General features: G+C 37.4%; 2 protein-coding genes across 2 annotated transcripts in view; both read left to right on the top strand.

Annotated features, from left to right (window-relative positions):
• Nucleotides 1-4,133: 4,133 nt before the first annotated feature.
• On the top strand, nucleotides 4,134-10,300 carry LOC127669734 (leukocyte immunoglobulin-like receptor subfamily B member 4A). Its single transcript, XM_052163927.1, has 6 exons — nucleotides 4,134-4,194; nucleotides 4,335-4,370; nucleotides 4,575-4,859; nucleotides 5,003-5,305; nucleotides 6,277-6,312; nucleotides 7,082-10,300. Exons 1-6 carry the CDS (start codon nucleotides 4,161-4,163, stop codon nucleotides 7,225-7,227), a joined length of 840 nt encoding a protein of 279 aa, XP_052019887.1. The 5' UTR covers nucleotides 4,134-4,160; the 3' UTR covers nucleotides 7,228-10,300.
• An 11,902-nt stretch (nucleotides 10,301-22,202) lies between these two features.
• The window catches only part of LOC127669735 (leukocyte immunoglobulin-like receptor subfamily B member 4A), a 30,296-nt gene continuing 28,672 nt past the window's right edge, over nucleotides 22,203-23,826 (top strand). Inside the window, exons 1-2 of the mRNA XM_052163928.1 lie at nucleotides 22,203-22,233; nucleotides 22,438-22,722. Coding sequence (XP_052019888.1) covers nucleotides 22,218-22,233; nucleotides 22,438-22,722 — 301 coding nt within the window. The 5' untranslated portion in view covers nucleotides 22,203-22,217. The remainder of the gene's footprint in view (nucleotides 22,234-22,437; nucleotides 22,723-23,826) is intronic.

Here is a 23,826-nt window from a genome sequence, read left to right on the forward strand (position 1 = left end):
GTGTTCTTCATTCTGATGTGTTCTTTGATTCCGTTAGTGAGAATTTTATTATCTTTGCATCAATATTTATAAGGGAAATTAGTCTGAAGTTCTCTTTCTTTTGTTGGGTCATTGTGTGGTTTTCATTCACTTTAACTGTGGCTTCAAAGAATAAGTTGAGTAGTTTCCTTCTGTGCCTATTTTGTCGAATAGTTTGAAGAATATAGGTATTAGGTCTTCTTTGAAGGTTTGACAGAACTCTGCACTAGACCCATCTGTTCCTGGGATTTCTTTGGTTGGGAGGCTATTAATGAGATAATCTATTTATGTTGGGGTTATGGGGTTTTTTAAATGTTTTTCAGATCCTGAATTAACTTTGCTACCTAGTATCTGTGTTGTAAATCTTCCATTTCAGCCATGTTTTCTAGTATTTTGTTTGATCGTTTATTTTAGTAAATGCTTTTGTGGTAGAATCTGATTTTTATTTTAATTTCATCAGTTTTTGTTCTTATGTCTCCCTTTTCCTGTCTGATTGTTTTTTTTTTTTTTTTTTTTTTTTTTTTTTGATTTGGGTACTGTTTCTGTGCTCTCTGATTAGTCTGGCTAAGGGTTATCTATTTTCTCAAAGAACACCCTCATGGTTTTGCTGATTCTTTTTATAATTCTTTTTGTTTGTACTTGGTTGATGTCAGCCTTGAGTTGGATTTTTTCCTGACATCTACCCCTCTTGGGTGCATTTGTTTTTTTGTTCTAGAGCTTTCATTTGTGCTGTCATAGTGCTAGTGCTTCTTCCAGTTTCTTTTTGGAGGCATTTTGATATCATGTCCCTTCATTTTCATTAAATTCTATAGTGTCTTAATTCTTTATTTCTTCCTTGACAATGGTAGAGTATTGTTCAGCTTCCATGTGTTTATAGCATTTCTGTTATTTTTGTTGCTATTGAATACTTAGTCTGTGGTAATCTGAAATAGTACAAGGGAGTATTTCAATCTTTTTTTCTGTTGTGGCCTGTTTTGAAAGCAATTGTGTGGTCAATGTCAGAGAAGATGCCATGAGGTCCTGAGAAGAAGATACATCATTTTGTTTTAGGATGAAATGTACTATAGTTAATTGTAAAATCCATTTGGTTCATCATTTCTGTTAGTTTTACTGTGTCTCTGTTTAGTTTCTGTTTCAATGACATGTACAGTGATGAAAGTGGGGTGCTGAAATTTCCCACTATTCTTGTGTAGGGTTAAATGTGTATTTTGACCAGTAGTAAAGTTTCTTTTATGAATCTGGGTACCCTTACTTTAGGGGGAGAGATGTTCAGAATTGAGTCTTTTTCTTGGTGGATTTTTTGTTTGATGAATGCAGAGTGTCCTTTCTCATCTCACTGGATAAATTTTTGGTTGAAAGTCTATTGGTTGTCATCTCCAGCTTGTTTCTTGGTCCCATTTCCTTGGAAGATCCTTTTCCAGCCTTTTACTCTGAGGTAGCGTCAGTCTTTGTTATGAAGGAGTCTTTATGCAGTAAAATGTTAGATCATCTTGGTATATTCAGTCTGATAGCCTATGTATTTTTATTGGTGAGATGAATCCATTGTTATGTGCATGTGGTTCTCTCCTTTTGTCTTTCTTGTGAGTCGATTAATATCTTGTGTCTTGTTTTTTGTTGTTGTTGTTGTTGTTGTTTTTTTTTTGTTTTTGGTGTACACACCATCATTGTGTTGGGGACTTCCTTCTAGAATTTTCTGTAGAATTAGATTGGTAGATAGATATTTTATTAATTTTGTTTTTTTCCTGGAATTTTTCAGTCTCTCTATTTATATTCATTTAATGGTTTGCTTGGTATTGTAGCTTTTGCTGGCATTTGTGTTCTCTTAGAGTATGTATGACCTCTGACCGGGCTCTTCTATTGGGAACACTTTAGTTTCCCCATTTATATCTATTGGAACTTTTGCTTAACATTGTACCCTTTGCTGACACTTTTGTTCTTTTAGAGTATGTATGACCTCTGACCAGGCTCTTCTGTTTAGAAGTCTTATAGGTCTTCCTTTATATGTTAATTGACCACATTTACATTGTAGTTTTGAATATTCTCTCTTTGTTCTGTGCATTCAGTGTTTTGATTATTACATAACAAGAGGATTTTCTCTTCTTGTCAAATTTATTTGTTGTTCTATAGGCTTCTTGTACAATTATCATCTCCTTCTATAGGTTGGGTAAGTTTTCTTCTATGATTTGTTTGAAAAATTTTCAGGTCCTTTGATCTGGTAATGTTCACTCTCTTCTCTCCCTGTTATTATAAGATTTGACCTTTTCATTGTATCCTGGATTTCCATGCTGTTTTGGATTAAATGTTTCTTATGATTAGAAATTGTGTTGACAGTTGTGTCAATCTCTTTTAAAATATCTTCTGCACCTGAGAATGCATATTTCAAACTCCACCCATTTATCTAAAACGTTTATTTTCTCCTCCTATCTTTCCAGATGAGACATAATGGGAGAGAGATGGTGATTTTTGTCTCAGCTTTAAGAATTGTGGAGAAAATTTATTTATTGTTTATTTTTTGTTTCTATCTTCAGAATTCTGAAAGTACATTATGAAATTCCATTATATCCATGCTAACAGATATAACTTATTTAGTATGGAGAGACATACATTGTGTTGGGAACATAGTATTTGATTGAATGTTAAGATTTATCATGTTCTGAAAAATATGGGTACTTTTTCTTTATTAGTTGCATTAAAACATGTCTTCTGTGAATTTTACAGTTTTGGTTTTCATCACATTCCTTTTACTGTAAATATTATCTGGTCGGAAGACTACATAATCACTATGTTCTTCATTTTCTCTATGTAATATACAGGCAAGTGGAGAAAGGGAAATGTTGATATTCTAGTTATAGATGCTGAACTGAGACTATATGTATGCCAGTAGTTCGAGAATAATTAAAACCACAATGGTTTGGGTAATTCAGTGAAAGGGACAAAAATTCACTACCCACACAAGAGTTAATACTGCTAAAAACAGATAAACAATGACAACTAAGTGTGCAATCACGAACTAATGATTGTAATTGTTATTACACAACTGAAGGCCACTTACATGAACATGGGAATTTTTTTAAAAATCTATGACACCAACAAAACCCTCTAAGTCATTTACTCTTATTTATCTATTTCAAGAATTAATTATAGCTGCATGAGTACTAATGTTGTGCAAAACTCCCATCTTCCATAATAAATTGCTTATAAGAATAGTACACAAAAAAATGTGTTGACATCACAGGTACTGATATTAGAAAATGAAACCCCATCTTTCTTTCAAGGCATCCTCAGAGGATAAATATCCTCAATGCACAGGCATCCCGAGGACATGTTGATACTATTATCTTTTGGGCTAATAGAAGCCTGTCACTATAGTTCAGGTGGATAAATGGACGATTACAGTACTAAACTGAATAATAAATCCAAAGGTTCCTACATTCTCATGCCCAGAAAGTAAAGTTAAACCTCTAGAAGAAAGACCTTAAGTTAAAAATCTTTGAGAATGATCTAAGTCTTGTGGTATCCACACATTTACAACATCTTGATAGTGCAAGCATGTAGAAAAAGGGGTCAGCCTCACAGAGAGAAAAGTCTTGGTAAAATGTTGTTCCCTAGTTGCAATGGATCAGGACAATTTGGCATAGTGAAGAAGACCACTGGAGCATAGCCAGCAATGAGAGCTGATGTGCTATGAGATAAACCTTCAGGAACATATGATTAGAGTCTGTGAAGCCCCTTTGGATTACATCCTCCAATTGAAAGAGCACGGAAGGCTCTTGTCTTAGAACACAGTCTTGGTTTGGACCAACATCACATTTCCCTAACCTGCATGTATAATTGTTTCTAGTTTAAAAGATAATGTCCTTCCTTTTGAATGTACTCTGGCTTGGAAAACAGAGGGATGGTGGGAAATCTTTGAGAAATAGAAAAAAAAAATGTTCTTTAAAAGCACTTCAGAGAACTGAGTGATTACTCAATCCTCTCTACTGAGCAAAATACAGAAGTTACTCTTGTAATAGCAATGATGTTAAAAAACAACCCAACAGGAAGAACCTGCCCACAAGATGATATCTGTATATTTCCTGATGTTACAGAATATTTGCCAGACTGGCCCAGGAGAACATCTACGGACACTGCCAGGACTCACTATGATGGCCATACTCACAGGGCTGTTGTACCTGGGTGAGATATGAACAGGGGGTGTGGATGCTTACGTCTGTAAGGAAACCTACTCAAAAGCCAGGTTTCATTTCACATTGATAACCTGGGGGATCCCATCTGCCTCTCAATGTGAAAAGGTCTGAGAGAAAATTTTCTTTCAGGTCTTATTGTGAAACCCAGGACTGAAGTACAAGCAGGTGAGTGTCTCCAGCCATCCCCGGATTTGATACTTCACTATGATGAGAAAATCTCTATTTTACTGTCTAGAGGGTCCAATATTCACACTGGTAGTGGGAGAAATAGCATTCATGTGATAATGTCTTCTTCCATGGTAGTGTTGTGTTCTAAGATATGATGTCAAAAGAAGATGTTCTGGGACTCAGCCTTTGATTTCTTCACAGAACACCTCCCAAAGCCAATTATCTGGGCTGAGCCACGCTCTGTGATTGCCTTACATACACCTGTGATTATCTGGTGTCAGGGTTCCTATGAGGCCCAGGAGTATCGTCTGTATAAATGGAGAAGTGTAGATCCTTGGGACACTCAATTGCTTCTGGAAACCAGGAATAAGGCCAAGTTCAACATTCAATACATGACAATCGGCTATGCAGGTATCTATAAGTGTTATTATAAGAGTGATGCTGGATTTTCAGAGCACAGTGATGCCATGGAGTTAGTTGTGACAGGTGAGTGGACACTCAGGGATCCCAGCATGGGCTTTCTCCTAAGATGGACATCTATTCTCCAGGAGCTCTTCACTCAGAGTCCAATCCTGGAGGACAATGTGTATAACTCACAATAATTTCTCATTTTTCTTCTTGTATCCCAGGAGCATATGGAAATCCAAGCCTGTCAGTCTGGCCCAGCCCTGATGTGACCTCTGGAGTTTTCATAGCCTTTACGTGTAGCTCACACATAGGATTTGGCAGATACATTCTGATCCAGGAAGGAAAACACCACCTGTTTTGGATCCTGGACTCACAGTATCAGGATAATCATTCATTCCAGGCTACGTTTGTTGTGGACACTGTTACTCCCAAACACAATGGAACATTCAGATGTTACGGCTTTTTTAAGAATAAACCTCAGGTGTGGTCAAACTCAAGTAACCCCCTTGACCTCATGGTCTCAGGTAATGTTCTCACATTGTTCTCTTTCCTAAGATGATCTCTTGCTTAGAATAGGAGGGAGGATGTCGTCATTTAAAAAAAAATCTTTTTGATACCAAAAACATTTACCCCTCATTATAAGTTTATTACTCAGCATTCCCTGAAGTAAGTTCCTCCAGCATTCACTATAGATTAGAAGAGGTGTTTGAGGGAAACATACAATTCATCAAGTAAATAGACGTTGTCACTATACTATTTAGATTTCTACTGTTTTCTTAAATCACCATGATGTAAAACAATACATGGAGAAAAGAGTTTATTCCATTTGATAGCTTATAGTCCATCATGGAAAGAATTAGGGTGATATACTCAAAGTAGTAACTGAAGCATAAGCCATGATTTAGTACTGTTACAGTCTTTCTCCCCAATACCTACTAAATTGCTTTAACCTCAAGATCCAACTATCCAGGGTAAACATCACCCATAGATTTTTGGCCTTCCCACATCAATTGTCAATAAACCAGAAATCTTTCCACATTTTTCCTGCAAGTCAATATGATACACATTTTTTGAAGTTTCATTGATGACTCTAGCTCATATGAAGCTAGCAAAAAATCTAAACAGAACATGCCTTCAGTGCTATAATTGGTCCTTCATTCTCAATTGTTTTTACTTCCTAAAATACTGCGCCTAAACTCATGGTAATTGCTACTCAACAGAGGCATTTGGTATTCATAATGCACACACTCAGTCAAGTAATTGTGAGTCCCTGAGAGTTTCTATCCTCTCCAGCATTAAATGATATGCTTATTGGAGTATTGGCTGTGAGAGCTGTGATCTTTACAAATGTCCAAGAATCCATAGGCACAAAATTTGAATACAACAACATTATATCTGAATGAACTTATGGTGCAAAATGAGGACCCACAGAACAAGGCAGGACATAGTCAAGAGCTGGGAGCTCAAACATTCACTTCTCCTTCCATTTTAGCAGATGCCAAAGAGAAGTCCCCTACCCACACTGAAGATGGTAAGTGATGACTCTCTTGGAGGGGATACACATTGTGTTGAGATATGTTGGTGAAGCCTTCAGTGAAGTTCAGAAATTAGGGCAACTGGACTTGCTTTCCACTTAGATGACTGGTTCCTTACATAGCTTATGATCTAATATCTTTCTCTACCTGTATTTCAGAACCTCCTTTACTCCACCTTTTATCTCCTGATTTCATGAAAACACTGAATAATTTTTTTCTAGGCTCCATCTCCATGAACAAATTTTAATGAGTATTTAAGGGACATCACAATGTCATTTTGTGATTCTGACTGAGGAAAAACCTCTTCTCTGACCTTTTACCTTATTTCTGCAAATTAATATAACAGATTGACCCATACTTTGACATAATTTAATGAAATTCTTTGATTCTTTGTGTACTCAGACAATAAGCACATTCAGAAAGCACGAACAATTAAGAAGCAGGTGAGAAATAAATTTCCACATTAAGAGACAGGCACATGGGCTGGAGAGATGGCTCAGCAGTTAAGAGCACTGACTGTTCTTCCAGAGGTCCTGAGTTCAATTCCACATTGGTGGCTCACAACCATCCATAATGGGCTCTGATTCCCTTTTCTGGTGTGTTTGAAGACAGCTACAATGTACTCATGTACATAAAATAAATAAAATATTTAAAAAAATAGATAGGCACAAAGAGTCTAGTGTCAGGGAGAGGGAGCCTCTATGTCCAACAATTTAGTGCTAGAAAATTTTGGCATGACTTTAATTCACTGACTTCTTTATACAGAAACCCCACCCTCAAACCACCAAGGTCACACAGTTGAAAATCTCATCAGAATGCTTTTAGCTGCATTGGTTCTTGTGACTATAGTGATGCTGCTTTTAGAGGCTTGGACCTTCAAGAAAGTGGAACAAGATTCAACCAGGAGATAAACAAGAAAGACTACTAGGCTCCACACCTGAACAGACCACTGAAACGTGTTGAGTGATCCTATACATGTGTCTAAAACCTGGGTATTCCTTAAGGTTTTATACTCAGAGAAGGTCAATGTAATAAGCATATTCTGAGTGTGGGGAATTCTGGGGATTACATTCAGGAGTATTTGTCTTGTTCCTCTCTGCTCCTCTCCCCACACTTCACTGAGAATATGTGCTCACTTCTTTTTTGAAGACCAGGTGTTATGTGTGCTCTGAAACTTTCTGTCACCTTCAAATACCATTTCCTCTAAATTTCCTGAGTCAATATTGTTCATTATGAGCCTTTACCTTTATTACTGAGAAAGAGAACATAGTTGAAACAGAACACATATTGGGAAAATCCAGATTGCAGATTGAACAAGTTTTTTGAAGATGATGCCCTTGAAATTACTGAAATTTTCTTTAACTTCAATGTGCATTACTAGATCTATCTGATGAGTGCTTTTCAAAATAACATATTTGCCTACAAATCAATGACTGTATTTAGAACTAAAGAGCTTGCATACAATTGCTTTGATTTTTAATGTTACCACAACTTTGAAATATAGAATTTTATAATCTTTGTATTTAAAAAAAAAAACTTGTACATGACAACAAGACATACTGACAACAACCATACCCACAGTTAGTACATTTCCTCAAACTTCTGAGATGTTAGGACAATTATTCTGAAGCTGTGCACTTTTCACATCATTTTGCACTAGCACTCATGAAACACCATTTTATTAAACAAGGTGTCCACTCCATATTTGCTAATCATTATGTGCATTACTTCAAATGATCTCATAATTCCAAGTTAAAGTCATATGTGGGTGGTTCTATGTTATGGACAGTCCCAGCCAGAACTAAATCCAAGTGAGCATTCTGGATATCAGGAGAGGAAACAGGTCCAGTGGGTAACAAACAGAACAACCACACACAGAAGCAGCTGGAATCTGATTTTTTTTTTGGTATCTCCTAGTCCAGTCCAGTTAACATCTCAAAATAGGCATCACATTCATCTGTTAAAGCTTCAGTTTTCTCAGGCAGTACAGGGTGTTTACCCATAGTCCATCCATAATCCGGTTGGACAATTGGCACATGCATTGAAACTGCTTCATCTTGGCCCTGTTGTTGTGCTAGCCTGGGACCTGGTGAAGGGCAGCTCCCTGTCCTAGCTTCCCAGTGTTGATTGTGGCATTGCAGAGCTTTGGAAGCTGCCTGACTCATGCTGTCTTCCAAGAGCACCTCTACCTAGTAGGCCCACTGCATTCTTCACTGTGCCATGCCAGGGGCCACCACAAGCCACTGGCAATCAGCTCTGGAAGCCGCCTCTGGCCCCCAGCTCAGTGAACTAACCAGCTCCAGCCCTTAGGCCCAGCCTGGTGAACTAACTAGCTACCCAGTGTCTCTCTGAGTAAAAAGTATCTACAGTCTCCTGAATCACACCTGGATAAGCTAAAAAATGTTTTGTCCAAAGACTCGCTGGGTGGGGTCTGCAAAGTTCCTCATAGGCTTCCATTGCTATCCAGGTAAGCCTGGGTAGAGATAGCCTGTCTGCATAACAAGCAAGGTCAAGAGTTAAAGGCAGAACAGGATTAACTGGTCTGCTGTCTATGTCCCTGAGATATCCAATTCAGTTGCAAAACAGAAAGCCTGGCCTCTGGGGTGGGGAAAGTAGATTCAAGCTATGTACCAATTCAAATGTAAATTCTTTCTACCCTGTCCAACACCCACTTGCAAGGCAAGGACTTTCTATAAGGTTCTTCATATGTAAATATCCTTAGTCTGGGCTCAGTGTTTCAAATCTGTCTGCCCTGCAAGGATGACTAAAAACCAAAAGGAATCTGCGACTTTAGAGTTCCTGGAGAATTCTACAGCCTGGTAAAAAATGCTATTTCTACCATATTTGGAGTCATACTACAACATATCATATATCCAAAATGTAATTACATAAATGATTGGAACAAAGTGTTGTAGAACATTTTTGGTTGCAAGATGGATTCTTTTACATTTTAATATGCTCGGTATTACTTAGTTCTGGACACTAGGAAGGAGAGTTTCAGAAGTATAGTAAATTGTCAACTGAGATTTTTAGCTTCTGTACTTACAGGGTGTTCCACAAATTTTCCAGGAGAGATTTCTCACCTCTGTCTGTAAAAATTTATTTTACAGATATCACTGGGTCACTCTGGCAGTTCTGAAGTGATACATACTTGTAATTTGAAATCTCCCTCTTCACTGTTGTTTACTCCAAAAGTATTTTTTTAATGCCCTCTTAGTATACCTGGATATAATCATTAATTCTGAATATTAACTTTCCCCCTAATTAGGGAAGCAAGGCTTTTTTTTAAAGACAATTTATTAATTCCTTGAAAATCTCATGCAATATATTTTGAGCATATTTCTATCCTCTCCATGGCTTCTCTCCAATAGTCCCTTATATGCATACATTTTAAGAACTTCTGGGAAGATAAAATAATTTGTGTAAAATTAAACCTTTATTCCTTGTTAGCAGATGTTGAGTGACATATCTCTTTGACAACTTATTTATTTTAACAAAAAATATGCAAAAATTATTTATTGTACTTGTCTGAGAAGGAGCACAGCGTATCTTCCTCATTTCCACAGGGCATTTCTGACTTAATCTATTAATATAATGTTACTTGCAACTTCTTCAAGTGTGATCTCATTAAAAAGATGTTGTTCTATATCCCTATGTTCCTGTGGGAATTTATGAGTATTGGCCATGCGACAATAAAAGTAGTGCTTCTACCTTGATTTTCATATTTATTGTTCTTTAAATTCATGTTGTTCCCATGAATGGCATTGCTGTATTCTTACAGAGTTAATATTTGTTAACAGTTATGTGGTATACTCCTATTTATACAACACTGGATACTCTCAAATTATTCATTATGTATTATTAAGTTCTAATTTGAGATATGACCAAAAGCACTCTTTGTCAATGTTTTCATTCCTAACATGTGATTGGGTCAACAAAGCAGCAGGGCAGAGTTTCAAGAGGGAAATTATCAAACCAACATTACATAAGTGGTCAATAACCTGTGAGATATCACTATGAAGTGCATAAAGAAATATTATTGTGGATTTTTGATTTTTGTACCATTTTTTCACATACTGATTTAATGGATTTACTAATTGAAAGAATCATATTTTCTTACAGTATATTCCTTCCCTCATAATTAGATACAATGTGAGAGGCTTATAGGAGAACACTGGAAGATTTCTTAACTGTTAATTAAACATGTTTATAAGGAGCTTGTGAGGAGGAATGCACAGAGTGTTCTCAATTAACTAATGATAACAAGGAGCTCGTGTTTTGTGCTTTAAACAGCTGGTGGAATTTAGAGTTATGGTATATTATATATCATTTTCTCATTGCAGATCTTATCCAAGTATCTACTTTATGAATCCAAGTATCTGATTTATATTCATTATTCAGAGAGACACAGATTGTAGAAACACTAGTGTCTGAAATCTAGACCAAATATGCACCTGTAATATAATAGCTCTGTAAATATCACCTTGAGACATAAAATTCAACATTAATCATTACTAAATTGTTTCTTCAGTTAAAATATAAATAACCTATTAAAGATCATTTACAAAAGAAGCAACGAAAGCAATAGCATGAAATGTCAGTTCTTCTTCCAGCTTTTTCATACAGGCTGGGCAAAGCAGGACACAAATAATTATTCTATGTAAGCCAACAACACCAAGAAGCACAATATGTCCATGTTACATTTTGATGGCTGAACATAGCCAATGTTAGTTTTTATTATTTCTTTCATTTATATATATATATATTTCACTTTACATTCAGGGTGCTCTCACCCCTGACCTCTTTTCTCCCAGTCTCAACTTCCCAAATCTCTCCACTCAATACATCCTCCCCTTAACCTCACAGGAAAGACCCCCTTAGCTACAACGAAGCCTTGGGGCATCAAGTCTAAGCAAGACAAATCATGTTCTTTCCCAAAGAAACAAAACACATCAGTCCAGGTAGAGATAAGTGTTCTGACAAAAGAATCAGAAACATCCCCACGTGACTTTTAAAGGATCCAAATTATGTATTTAAGTTAATTTTATATCCAGCCACTTTCCTGAATTTGTTTCTCAGCTATAGAAGTTCGCTGGTTGGATTTTGGAGGTTTCTTACATATACTATCATATCATTTGCAAATAGTGACACCTTTACTTTTTCTTTGCCATTTTTATCCCCCTAATCTCCATTTGTTGTCTTATTGTTTCAGCTAGAAATTCAAATACTCTATTGAATCCATATGGGGAGAGTGAGCATCCTTGTCTTTACCCTGATATTAGTGGGGTTTCTTCAAATATCTCTCCATTTAATTTGAGAGTGTATGTTGGCTTGCTGTGTATTGCTTTTATTATCTTCAGGTACCTGATCGCAATACGTTTCAAAAGAAGGGGTTTTGTATATTGTCAAGTTGTGGCTTCAGTGAGAGAAGATGCTGCTAATCCATGAGAGACTTGAGATCTCAGGGTGTGTGGAGGACTATTGTGGTGCGGGTGAGGGCTGAGGATATCCTCTTCGAGAAGGGGTAAAGGTATGGGTTTTGGATAAGTCAGGCAGATGAACAGGAAGAGGATAACGTCTGGACTGTACAAAAGGATTAAAGAATAAAAATAAATAAATTTTAAAAGAACTCAAATGAAGCCATGCTGCATATCTGACACACATGGGTAGCAGACCTGCGTCCATCGTCTGCATGATCATTGGTTGTTGGCTCAGTCTCTTTGAGCCCCATGGACCAAGGTTTGTTGATTCTGTAGGTATTTTTTCGGTATCCATGACACATTTTATATCACTTAATTCTCTCCCTGATTCTTCCAAAACACTCTCTAAGCAACGCCTGAGGTTTGTTTTTGAGTCTCTGCATCTGTTTACACCAGATACTGGATATCGCTAAGGAGACAGTTATGTTAGTCTCCTTTGTGCAAGTTTAACAGAGTGTCATTAATAGTGACAATCTTTGGCTCGCTGTCATGGGATGGGTTTTAATTTGAGCAACTCAATGGTTGTCCATTCAGGGAACCACTGATCCATCTTTATCCATGTGAATCTTGTTATCAGGGCAAAATATCAGCCCAAGGGTCTGTAGTTTGGGTGATGTCTTCCTTCCTCCACTGGAATTCTCACCTGGCTATAAGTTGTGGCCACCTCAGTCTCCATGTCCACTCTGCTATGAATCTTAGTTAAGGTCACCCAATGAACTCCTGTGAGCATCACATCTCAGGTCTCCCATTAATCCCAGAGACAAATATTTATTTTGGCAAACCAAAAACAGTATGACTCATAGGAGTCCCATATTGTATGTAGAAAATTGAAATTAAGAAGTGTTTACTTACTTTTAAAAATCACGCTAACCGTTTAAATTTAGATCAACTCATAACAGAAGAATGAATGCATTCTGAGTTCAGGAGATTGGATAACAGCATACTGAGTCCTCAGTATATTAAATACAAAAGGAAGAAAAGTATGTTCATAATCCCTTGGAACTGAAATAAATGAAATTATTTTATTATTATTAATTAATTGATTTATTACATCCCAATTGCTATACCAACCTTGTCCCTCCTTACAGTGTTCTTCACCTCATACCTGGGTATTCCCTGACACTAGTGTATCAAGTCTCTGCAGGATTAGGCACATCCAGACACATTGAGACCACACAAGGCAGTCTAATACTACATAAATTCCAGGGGGCCTTGGACAAGTCTCTTTATTATTATTGCTTTATTTTTTTGGTTGGTCAATCTCTCCGAGCGCCGAGGTGTACATTTTAGTTGACACTATAAGTTGTCAGGGCCTCAATCTTTCCCCAAACTCACCTATGTGATCCCCAATATCCACCTGAAGTATAGCTGTAGGAATCTGAATCTTTCTTAGTCAGCTTATAATTACAGCCTCTGAGAAGACAGCTATGCTAGACTCCTTTCTGCCACCACAGCATTGAATCACTAATAGTGTCAGGGATTGATGGCTGCCTGTGGGATCAGTCTCAAGTTGGGCCTGTCACTGTTCAGCCATACTTGCAATCTTTGCTCCTTTTTTTTAACCTGCATTTCTTTTGAACAGGACATATTTTGCCCTCTCCAAAACAGGGCAGATGTTTTCTAGGTGAGTTTGTGTCCCCATCCTTCCACTGGGAGTCCTGTCTGGTTGTCCCTTTAGATTTCTTATTCCAACTGTTGGGTATTTCTGCTAAGGTGATCTACAATGAGTCCTGGTGTCTTCCATCATCCAGATCTCTGGAACTTCCTAAAGATTCCCATACACATACATCTGACTCTGACATCTACATATTTTCATTCATTATTCTGGCTCTCTGTGACTCTCTGTCTCTCTCCCCATACCTGATTCTACCTGCTATTGCTTTCACCTTCCTTTCTTCCATCAAGGTTTCTCCCCCTTTTAGCCTCCAAAAGTTATTTTGTTCCTTCTACGTGGGATTGAAATATCCTCACTTAGGCATTCATTCTTGTGTAACTTCGAGTTAGTGGGTTCTATCATGAGTATTTTGTACTTTGGGGAAAATATTCATTTATCACTATGTACATCCCTTGCATGTTTTTTTGGCCTAGGATATCTTACCCAAGATGATATTTTCTAATTCCATCCATTAGCCTTCAAAATTATTGTCTTTGTTTTTAATAGCTAAAAAGCATTTCATGTTTATGTGTACCATATTTTACATGTACACATACACATACACATATATGTCCATGTCCATATACTTACACGTATACACATACGTATACATGAGCCCTCTGTTGTATATTGGATTATTAAAATGTTTAAGCTGCCATTTCCTGCAACTGATACTTTTTTTTGCCTTACAGAGGCTTTGAAATTTCATGAGATCCCATTTATTTATATTTGCGATTAGAGCCTAGGATACATGTGTTCTGTTCAGGAAAATTGTCTCCTCTTCAAGACTACTCTTACTTTTGGATTTATATTGAGGTCTGTGATGCTCTTGTACTTGAAATTTGTGCAGGATGATAAATATCAAGCTATATTCCTTCTTCTACACGCAAAGAGACAGTAAAGTCAGCTTGATCCATTCTCGGTGCTGTCCTCATTCTATAGTATGGTTTTGGGTTCATGGTAAAAAAAAAAAATCATGTGGCCATATATATGTGGGTTTATTCCTTGGTATTGGTTCTTTTCCACGGATTAGTCTGTCTTTTTCTGTAACAAAACCATGCATTTTTTATCAATATTGCTCTGTAATAGAACTTGAAGGTAGGGATGGTGATTCCTCCAGATTTATCTTTTATTATCCAGGATTATTTTGGTTATCCTAAGGATTTTTTTTCCATATGAATTTATGAGTTGGTATTTCAAGGTTTTAAAATCTGTACTGGAATTTTGATGGGAATCACAATGAATCTGTATATTTCTTTTAGTATCATAGCTATTTTTTAAAATATTTCAATCCTACTGTCCAGGACCATGTGTGACCTATCCATCTTCTGAGGACTTCTTCAATGTCTTTCTTCAGGAATTTCAAGTTCTTATCACACCAACATCTCACTTGCTTGGTTAGAGTTACATCAAAATGTTTTCAATCATTTACAGCTCTTGTGAAGGAAGTTCTTCCCCTAATTTTTCACTCAGGATGATTATCATACTTTTAAAAATTAAGGCTACTGATTTGAGTAAACTTTATATCCACCCACTTAGTTGAAGTTGTTAATAAGCTGTTGTAGTTCTCTGGTAGAATTTTGTGGGTCGATTATATATACTATCATGTCTTCTGCATGCAGTAATACCTATCTTCCTCCTCTCCAATTTGATCCACTTGACCTTCATTTTTTTGCCTTTTTGCTCTAGCTAGAACTACAACTTCTATATTGAATGCATGGGGAGAGAGTGGTCAGACTTGTCTTGTCCCTGAATTTAGTAGGATTGCTTAAAGTTTTTCTGCATTTATTTGAAGTCAGCTGCTGGTTTGTAGTGTATTACTGTTATTATGATATGGTAAGTTCTTTGAATTCCTGTTCTTTTTGAAACATTAAACCTGAAAGAATGTTTTGTTTTACCAAAAGATTTTTTTCAGCATCTAATGAGACGATCATATGATTTTTTTCTTTTTACTTATTCATATATTCCATTACATTGATGGCTTTTCATATAATGAACCATCCCTGCATTCCTGAGATAAAGCCTACTTGTTTTTGGGGAATGATATTTTTCATGTGTTCATGAATTTTATGAGAATTTTAAAATTTTTTTAATTTCATTAATCATATCCATATATAATTCAAATGATATTCACCTTTCTGGGTTTCTCCTCCACAACACCCCATCCCATCCTCTCTCAAATCTGCCTCTTTGAGAGTGATCCTCCTCCCACTTACCCACTCCTCCCTTACATTTCTAGCATCCCCCTATGCTGGGGCAAAAAGCTTCCATCAGACTAAAGGCCTCCCCTCAACTGATGGCTGATAGAACAATCCTCTGTTACATTATATTTCCATCAATATTAATAAGTGAAAATTGTCTAAATCCTCTTTCTGTGTTGCTTCATTCTGTGGTTTAGGTTTCAGAATAATTGTCGCATCATAGTATCAATTAGATAGTGTTCCTTATGTTTCTATTTTGTGGAAGAGTTTGAAGTGTATCAGTATTAGCTCTTCTCTGAAGGTCGTGGAGAATTCCCCCATAAATCCTTATAGCCCTGTACTTTGGTTTTCTATATCAATTTGTTTTTTTTTTCTTTTGCTTTATACATTGGTTGGGTTGTTTTAATGACCTCTTTTCTTTCCCTACAGGCTATGAAACATTTCATTTATTTACCCAATCTTGATTTAAGTTTCATAAGTGGTATCTGTCTAGAAAAGTATCCATTTTTTTTTCTAAATTGTCAAGTTTTGTTGAGTATATGCTTCATTAAATTTTTAAAGAATTAATTAATTTAGTACTAGAAAAGACGTCCATATAACCAACTCCACCTCCCCACACAAGACAGAAACACTAAAGTGTTTTAAGACGTGAAATTTACTCACCCCTTTTCAGAATATATCAGAGAAGGTTCTTTAGGAGCAAATGAAATCCATGTGATCAAAGAAGGACTCAAGTACATCAGTCACATCTGTCCATCATACACAGAGAGACTTAAAGAGCTGTGCATATTTCCTCATAGCTTTCTACATACTACAAAGGATGTGTGAGTACCAGAATGTGTGCGTATGCATTTGTGCTCCTTTTCCTTATGATTAATTCATTTATATATTCATTTATTAGTTGTTTCACTTATTCTCATTAAATACTGCTCACTGCTTCCCTCTAGATCAACCATCCAAAATCCTTCCCCTGCATCCTGTATTTCTCACTGTCAGTCTGGTCACACAGAACCCTGTGTGATGCAGACATGAAGGAATGCAGTAGCAACCTTGTCAATTTAGAGTAATGCGCTGAACTGTTCTTAGATTATCAATAGGGACACATTGCAGGGCTGCCTTTTTCCTTGAAATATTTTGGAAACTCAAGCTGTGTTTGCATCTGTAAGCCTGGATTCACAGACAGGAGATGAGCATAACTGCCCTCAGAACAGATCAAAGCAGCAGCTGACCAAAAGAGATTCAGTAATCCACAAGAAAATATTAGACAGAGCCTGAGAAATATTGTGCAGGGAAGTTGTGGAAGGATTGAGTAACTCTGAGGATCAGGGACTCCACTGAAAGCAAAAATATTAACTCTGTGGGCACTCAGATACTGAATCACCAACCAGAGTGCATACAAGGGCTGAGCCTAGCCCTCCCCCTGATCTGAGTGTTAAATGTGCAACTTGGTGTTCATTGTGTGTCCCTCTGCAACTTGAACAGTGGCTTACCTTTATGCTGTTGTCTTATTGTAAATTCAAATTTTTATAATCTCAATCCAGATTTCTTAATGGATTCTATGCTGAATAAATTGCTAAACATCATATTGAGATCACATTATACTTATCCTCAAAAATAGAAATATAACCATAAACATAGCAGTTCTAATTAGGATAATTTCTAAATTTATATAATGTAACTGATTTTATATACTCACAAATACACCCACCCTCACCACAAGAAAATATCCCTTAGATATTCAACCAAGTGTCTTTTCTGATTTATTGGGTTTTGATCACAAATTGAATACACATATCCCAAAGAAACCTGCAGTCTTACTGTCTGAAATCATGTTCACCATTACATATCTCATAGAAACCTGATGACTGAGTACGTCCAATCATGGAAGCAAACTAATTTCATAATTCTTAAAAAGTCTTCAGTTTTCATGCTATGGCCAAGGGTGTAGGTTTCCTGTGTTCATGTTACTGTAGGATGTCAACTCTACCTTATGCTGTGTTTCATTCTGATACAGCCAACTATTTTCGCATGTCTGTCTACAATACTTCTCCCATTTGAAAACACATGACAACTAACACACACACACACACACACACACACACATACACACACACACACATACACACACACACACACATTATTTATCACAGACATTCCATCTCTCACTATTCCCTTCATGAAACATATGATGGATCAGCTTTTGGAGGAATTTGTCCAATATCATGTCATTATTTCCATTTGCCTCTAACATCAGACGTTTTCAAAAAATAGATAATGTTTATATTTTGCTCTACTTTCTCTGACATGACAACAGCAAACTGATCAATTATTTCTTAAATGGGAAGTGATCAGAGTGAAAGTGGAACATGAGAGTGAGTACACCAAATCAGCTAAGCTCAGCACCTGAGTTAGAAGAGATAGAAAAAAAGGATAATGACATTGAGAAAAACAGACCTTGTGCAAACACTTCACTCTTTGTAGGAGCATCTCTGCAAGTATGTTGGTAGGCATGGATGAACGTGAGTCTACTGTAGAAAGATGAAGCTAACGGGGCTCAAGCAAAGTGGAAAAGCAAAGCATTGAGTCCCAGAAACATCTTTGAGTCCTCTGATGTAGGTAAGGTGAAAGAGAACAAGGGCTGCATAAGAAGGTCCCTTCCGAGGGAAGATGGGAGAGCTGGAAAGATGCTCATGGCTTCCAGATTTTCCCACAGAATATGTGGTCCTTTCCAATTTGGTGCTGGAATTACTAAAGAAAAATGTCTAACCCTGTGAGCATCGTGAAGTCAATTTTTGGTGTGTGTGATTATTACAGCCATTTATGAAACCCAACTTTAAGGCATGTGGGGGCCCAAGAGCAGTATCCTGTGTAGGGTTAGAATAATGTGCTTCTCACTCAGATCCAATGTTCATTTCTGTCTGACGTTTATCCTGCAGCTCCTGTGTGAACATTCACTCCATTGACTTCTATGCCTGAAGATGAAATCCTTTATTTCCTCCTGTCTCAGTTCACAGTATTCCCTCCCACCCATGTTTCAGTTCTCCAATTAGATGTTTCATTAATCCTTTTATGGATAAGGGAAAAGGGGATTTGAGATTCATTGCCTACACTTGATCCCTGGAGCACAAACACAGTAACTGATCACAGGGTAGGCATGCAGTCAGTGTAGTCAAGAAAACACCTCTCCCAGGTTCTGTTATTCTAGGCCTTCTGTTGCTCAATTCCTTCATTATCTATTCTTATATTTTTTAAATCATTTATACATTTCATTTGTTTTATGAAAAGACAAAATTAATATTTTCTGGGACACAGATTGACTATATTATAGACATACATTGTGTAAGGAAAAATTAAAGGTAATTAATATATCTCTCAACATAGACATAAAACATTACATCTATGAATTAAAACCCTTGAATGCTATGTAGGTTTTACTGTCCACAATGTGTAACACATTGAGCAATACATCTCTGAAGTGTATGCTTCCTGAGGAGTGAAATTTTATAGTCCCTGTGTGATTCCTTCATCAGCCCACAGGTCACATATCTGTCATTTTCTCCTTGTTCCTAAGTGTTTCGCATCTTTAGGCTCTGCACAAAAGTTTTTCTCTGCAGTCATCCTATTTTCTATCAACCAATCAAAGAATTCTCTAGAAGTCATGCTATAGGAATTAAGCTATTTTATTATATAATTTTGTTTCCTTCATTTATTTCAGGCATTGCCCTCTGTGTGTCAATAAACAGTTCAGTTTTATTTCCCTGCATTTGGAAAAAAGCTGTTCAGAAATAAGGGTCTTTTAGGTAGATTTTTCCTTTGATGAATATTAAGGGTTCTTTCTTATACTCTTTGAGAACTTTTGGTTCAAAGTTGATTTTTTTATATTACCATGGCTAATCCAGCTTGTTAATTGGGGCATTTGCTTGAAATTTTTTTGCATCACTTTACTCTAAGATAGTGTGTATCTTTGTCCCTGAAGTGCATTTCCTGCATTCAGCAAAATACTGAGCCTTGTTTACACATGCAGTCTGTTAGTCTGTGGTTTTTACTAGTGAATTGAGTCCATTGATGTTAAGAGATATTAAGGTAATAGTGATTGTTACTCCCTGTTATTTTTTGTTGTTGTTGTTACAGGTGAAAATATCTTTGTTTGGGTATCTGCTCTTGTGTTTGTTGAAAGAAGCATTCTTGCTTTTTCTAGGGTGTACGTTCCCTACTTGTGTTTGCATTTTTTATCTATTATCCTTTGTAGGGCTGAATTTGTTGAAATATATTGTGTAAATTTGAATTTTTTTTTAAATTTCATGGACTGCCTTGGTTTCTCCATCTATGGTGATTGAGATTTTTAATGCATGTTGTAGTCTGCATCAAACATTACATCTATGTTCTCTTAGAGTCTGTATGAGATCTGCCCAGGATCTTCTAGCTTTCATCATCTCTGATGAGAAGTCTGTTGTAATTCTGATAGGTCTGTGTTTATAAGTAACATGCCCATTTGCCATTCTGCTTTCAATATTTTGTTTTTTGTTTAGTGCATTTGGTGTTTTAATTATTATGTTACAGGAGGACTTGTACAGTCTTTTTGGAGTCCTGTGTGCTTCTGAAATGTTCATGAACATCTCTTTCTTTAGGTTAGGAAAGTTTTCCTCTATTATTTTGTTGAAGATATTTATGGGCCCTTCATTTTGAGAGCCTTCACTTTCCTTGATACCTGCACTCCTTCGGTTTGGTCTTCTCATTGTGTTCTGGATTTTCTGGATGATCTGGGTTAGGAGCTTTTTGCATTTTGAAATTTTTGACTGTTTTAGTTTCCTCTTTAAGAGCTTCTACCTGCTTACCTGTGTTCTCCTGTATTTCTTTGTGTTTTTGTTTTTACAATATTATTGAATTAGATATTTGCTATATTTATATTTCAAATGTTATCCCCATTCCTAATTTCCTATCCAAAACCCCCTATCCTATCTCTCCTCCTCTGCTCAATAACCCCCCCACTCCCACTTTCCTTACCCTGGCATTCCACTCAGGGAGTTATTGCCTTCACAGGTCCAATGTTCACTCCTCTCATTGAGGTCTTAAAAGGCAATCCTCTGCTATATATGTAGCTGGAGGCATGGGTCCCTCTACGTGTACATCTTGGATGACAGTTAAGTCCCTGGGAGCTCTGGAGGGGTCCAGTTGGTTCATATTGTTGTTCTTCCTTTGTGGCTGCAAAACCCTTCGGCTCCTTGGTTCCTTTCTTTAGTTCCTCCATTGGGGACCCTGTGCTCAGTCCAATGGCTGGATGAGAGCATCTGCCTCTGTATTTGTCAGGCTCTGGAAGAACCTCTCAGGAGACAGACATATCAGGGTTCTGTCAGCAAGCACTTCTTGGCATCCACAGTAGTGTCTGTGTTTGGTGACTGTGTATGGGATGGATCCCAAGGTGGGGCAGTCTCTGAATGGTCTTTTTCTCAGTCTCTGTTCAACAATATGTCTCTGAAACTCCTACCATGGGTATTATGATTCCCATTCTAAGAATGCCTTACAGGAGCTTTGCAATTTTATTAGGTCCTATTTGTTTATTCTTGAACTTTCAGAATTAGCTCTTAGTGTTCTGTTCAGGAAATTTCCTGTATATTTTGGGTTAGAAGTTTTATACAATTTGAATTTGCATAGATAATTTTGTCAAACTCTTCTATGTTATTGTCTATGTCTGAGATTCTCCCTTTTATCTCTTATATATTTTGTTGGTGATGTTTACATCTGCAATTCCTGACCTGTTTCCTAGGTTTTTCATTCCCATTTTTACCTCTATTTGTATATGCTTTATTGTTTTTACATTCTCTATTTAGGTTTTGGACAGCTTCATTCATTTCCTTCACCTGTTTCATTGAGTTTTGATTGTGTTTCCTGCCTTTCTTTAAGGGATTTGTTTCCTGTTGAAGTGCTTCTACCTGTGTACCTTTGTTTTCCTGTATTTCTTTCAGTGAGTTATTTATAGCCTTCTTAAAGGACTCTATTATCTTCATGAGATAGGACTCTTGGGTCAGTTACCCAGTTGCCTTTGTTCAGAGGAACTCCTGGGATGTCGTCAGGCTATGGTGTCTTCAGGGGAACGAACTAGAATGCAATCTGCAACAGCACAAGTTGCAAGCTGGAAATCTGTGAGGAAGAGGGAAAACATTTCTCTAAAGCAAGTTCAGGGACCTGAGAGATTACTCAATCCTCTTTACTGAGAAAAATATAGAAGTTTCTCTTCACATAATAACCATGATGTTGAAAACACATGACAGGAAGGACCTGCCTCCAAGATGACATCTGCACATCAGCTGATGTTACAGAACATTTGTCAGAAAAGCACAGGGGAACACCTCAGAACATTGCCAGGACTCACCATGATTATCATGCTCACAGTGCTGCTATACTTTGGTGAGATATCATTGGGGGGGGAGGACACTTATGTCTGTATTACAACCTACTCAACAGCCAGGTTTAATTTCACATGGAAACCCTAGGGATTCCCCTCTGTCTTTCTGTGTGAAAATGGTTTGAGAAAATGTTTTCCTCCAGGTCTTATTGTGGAATCCAGGATGGCAGGACAGGCAGGTGTGTGTCTCCAGCCATCCCAGTGTTTGTTCCTTTGCTCTGATGAGAAAATACTCTAATTTACTCACTTGTGAGCCAATTCCTCACAATGATGATGGGCTGAAGCATTAATGCTCTAATATATTGGTCCAGGTGAGGTTTCTGTGCTAAGATCTGGTGTCTTAAAAAAGATTTTCTGGGACTTAGCCTTTGATTTCTTCACAGGACACCTCCCAAAGCCCATCATCTGGGCTGAGCCTGGCTCTGTGATTGCTGTCCATAAAACTGCCACTATCTGGTGTCAGGGTTCCTGGGAGGCCAAGGTGTATAGTCTGTATAAAGAGCAAAGTGTAGATCCTTGGGACACTCAATTACCTCTGAAAGCAATGAGTAAGGCAAAGTTCAACATTGAACACATGGCAACCACCTATGCAGGCATCTATAAGTGTTACTATGAGAGGGCTGCTGGATTTTCAGAACACAGTGATGCCATGGAGCTGGTGATGACAGGTGAGAGGACACTCAGGGATCCCAGCATGGACTCTTTCCTGAGAAGGAGGTCTATTCTCCAGGAGCTCTCCACTCAGAGTCCAATCCTGGGGGACAATGTAGGTAACTCATGTTCATTTCACATCCTGCCCCTTGTATCCTAGGAGCATATGAAAAGCCCAGCCTGTCAGTCTGCTCCAGCACTAGTGTGACTTCTGGAGTTTCCATAGCCTTTACCTGTAGCTCATACAAGGGATTTGGCAGATTCATTCTGATCCAGGAAGGAAAATACCACCTCTCTTGGATACTGGACACACAGCATCAGGCCAATCCACCATTCCAGGCTACTTTTGTTCTGGATGCTGTTACTCCCAACCACAATGGAACGTTCAGATGCTATGTTTTTTTTAGGACTGCACAACAGGTGTGGTCAAAATCAAGTGACCCCCTTGACCTCATGGTCTCAGGTAAGCATCTCCCTTCCATAATCATTTCATGTGTTGGTCTACTTGAGTCCATTTCCTAAGATGATCTCTGCCCTAGAATAAGAAAGAGGAAGCTGTCAGGTTAAAAACAGTGTTCAGTTTAAAAATCATTCACCCTTCAATATTGGAGTTGTAGTCAGACTCCGCTGATACAAAAGCCTTCCTCCTTGTGTCATTGTAATTTAGCAGTGGCAGTTGACCACTTCACAAAATTGACAAAATGATCAGATTATGTCACTGTACTAGGTAGAATCCTGTCTTTTTGTTGCAAAACACCATGATCTAAATAAAGCAACTTGGTGAGAAAAGGATTTATTTCATATAATTTTGTATGAAGCATCATGAAGGTAATTAGATGTAGATGTGCAAGCAAGAATTGAGGTAGAGTTCTTGAAGGAGAAGTGCTCACAAGTTTACTTTCAATGGATTGCAGAATTGCTTTCTTACACCATCATGGTCTAACCAGTTAGGATTAGAATAAACCAAGGTGGTCTGGGCTCTCATAAATCTATCAATCAGGAAAATCTTTCCACAGACACAGATGCATTTTCCTCTATTGCAGCTGCCTCTTTCAAGATTTCTCTAGCTTGTATCAAATTAACAAATTCTAATGAGAACCATCTTCAGTGGAAGACAGATA

This window comes from Apodemus sylvaticus, chromosome 19, assembly GCF_947179515.1.
Source record: "Apodemus sylvaticus chromosome 19, mApoSyl1.1, whole genome shotgun sequence".
Lineage (NCBI taxonomy): Eukaryota > Metazoa > Chordata > Mammalia > Rodentia > Muridae > Apodemus > Apodemus sylvaticus.

What these genes read in the sequence shown, in the direction of transcription:
- LOC127669734 (XM_052163927.1), top strand. Translation starts at nt 4,161, where the DNA reads ATGATGGCCATACTCACAGGGCTGTTGTACCTGG. An exon ending in CATGGAGTTAGTTGTGACAG is followed by an intron (nt 4,860 to 5,002) that starts GTGAGTGGACAC and finishes CTTGTATCCCAG; the next exon opens with GAGCATATGGAAATCCAAGC. An exon ending in CCCTACCCACACTGAAGATG is followed by an intron (nt 6,313 to 7,081) that starts GTAAGTGATGAC and finishes TTCTTTATACAG; the next exon opens with AAACCCCACCCTCAAACCAC.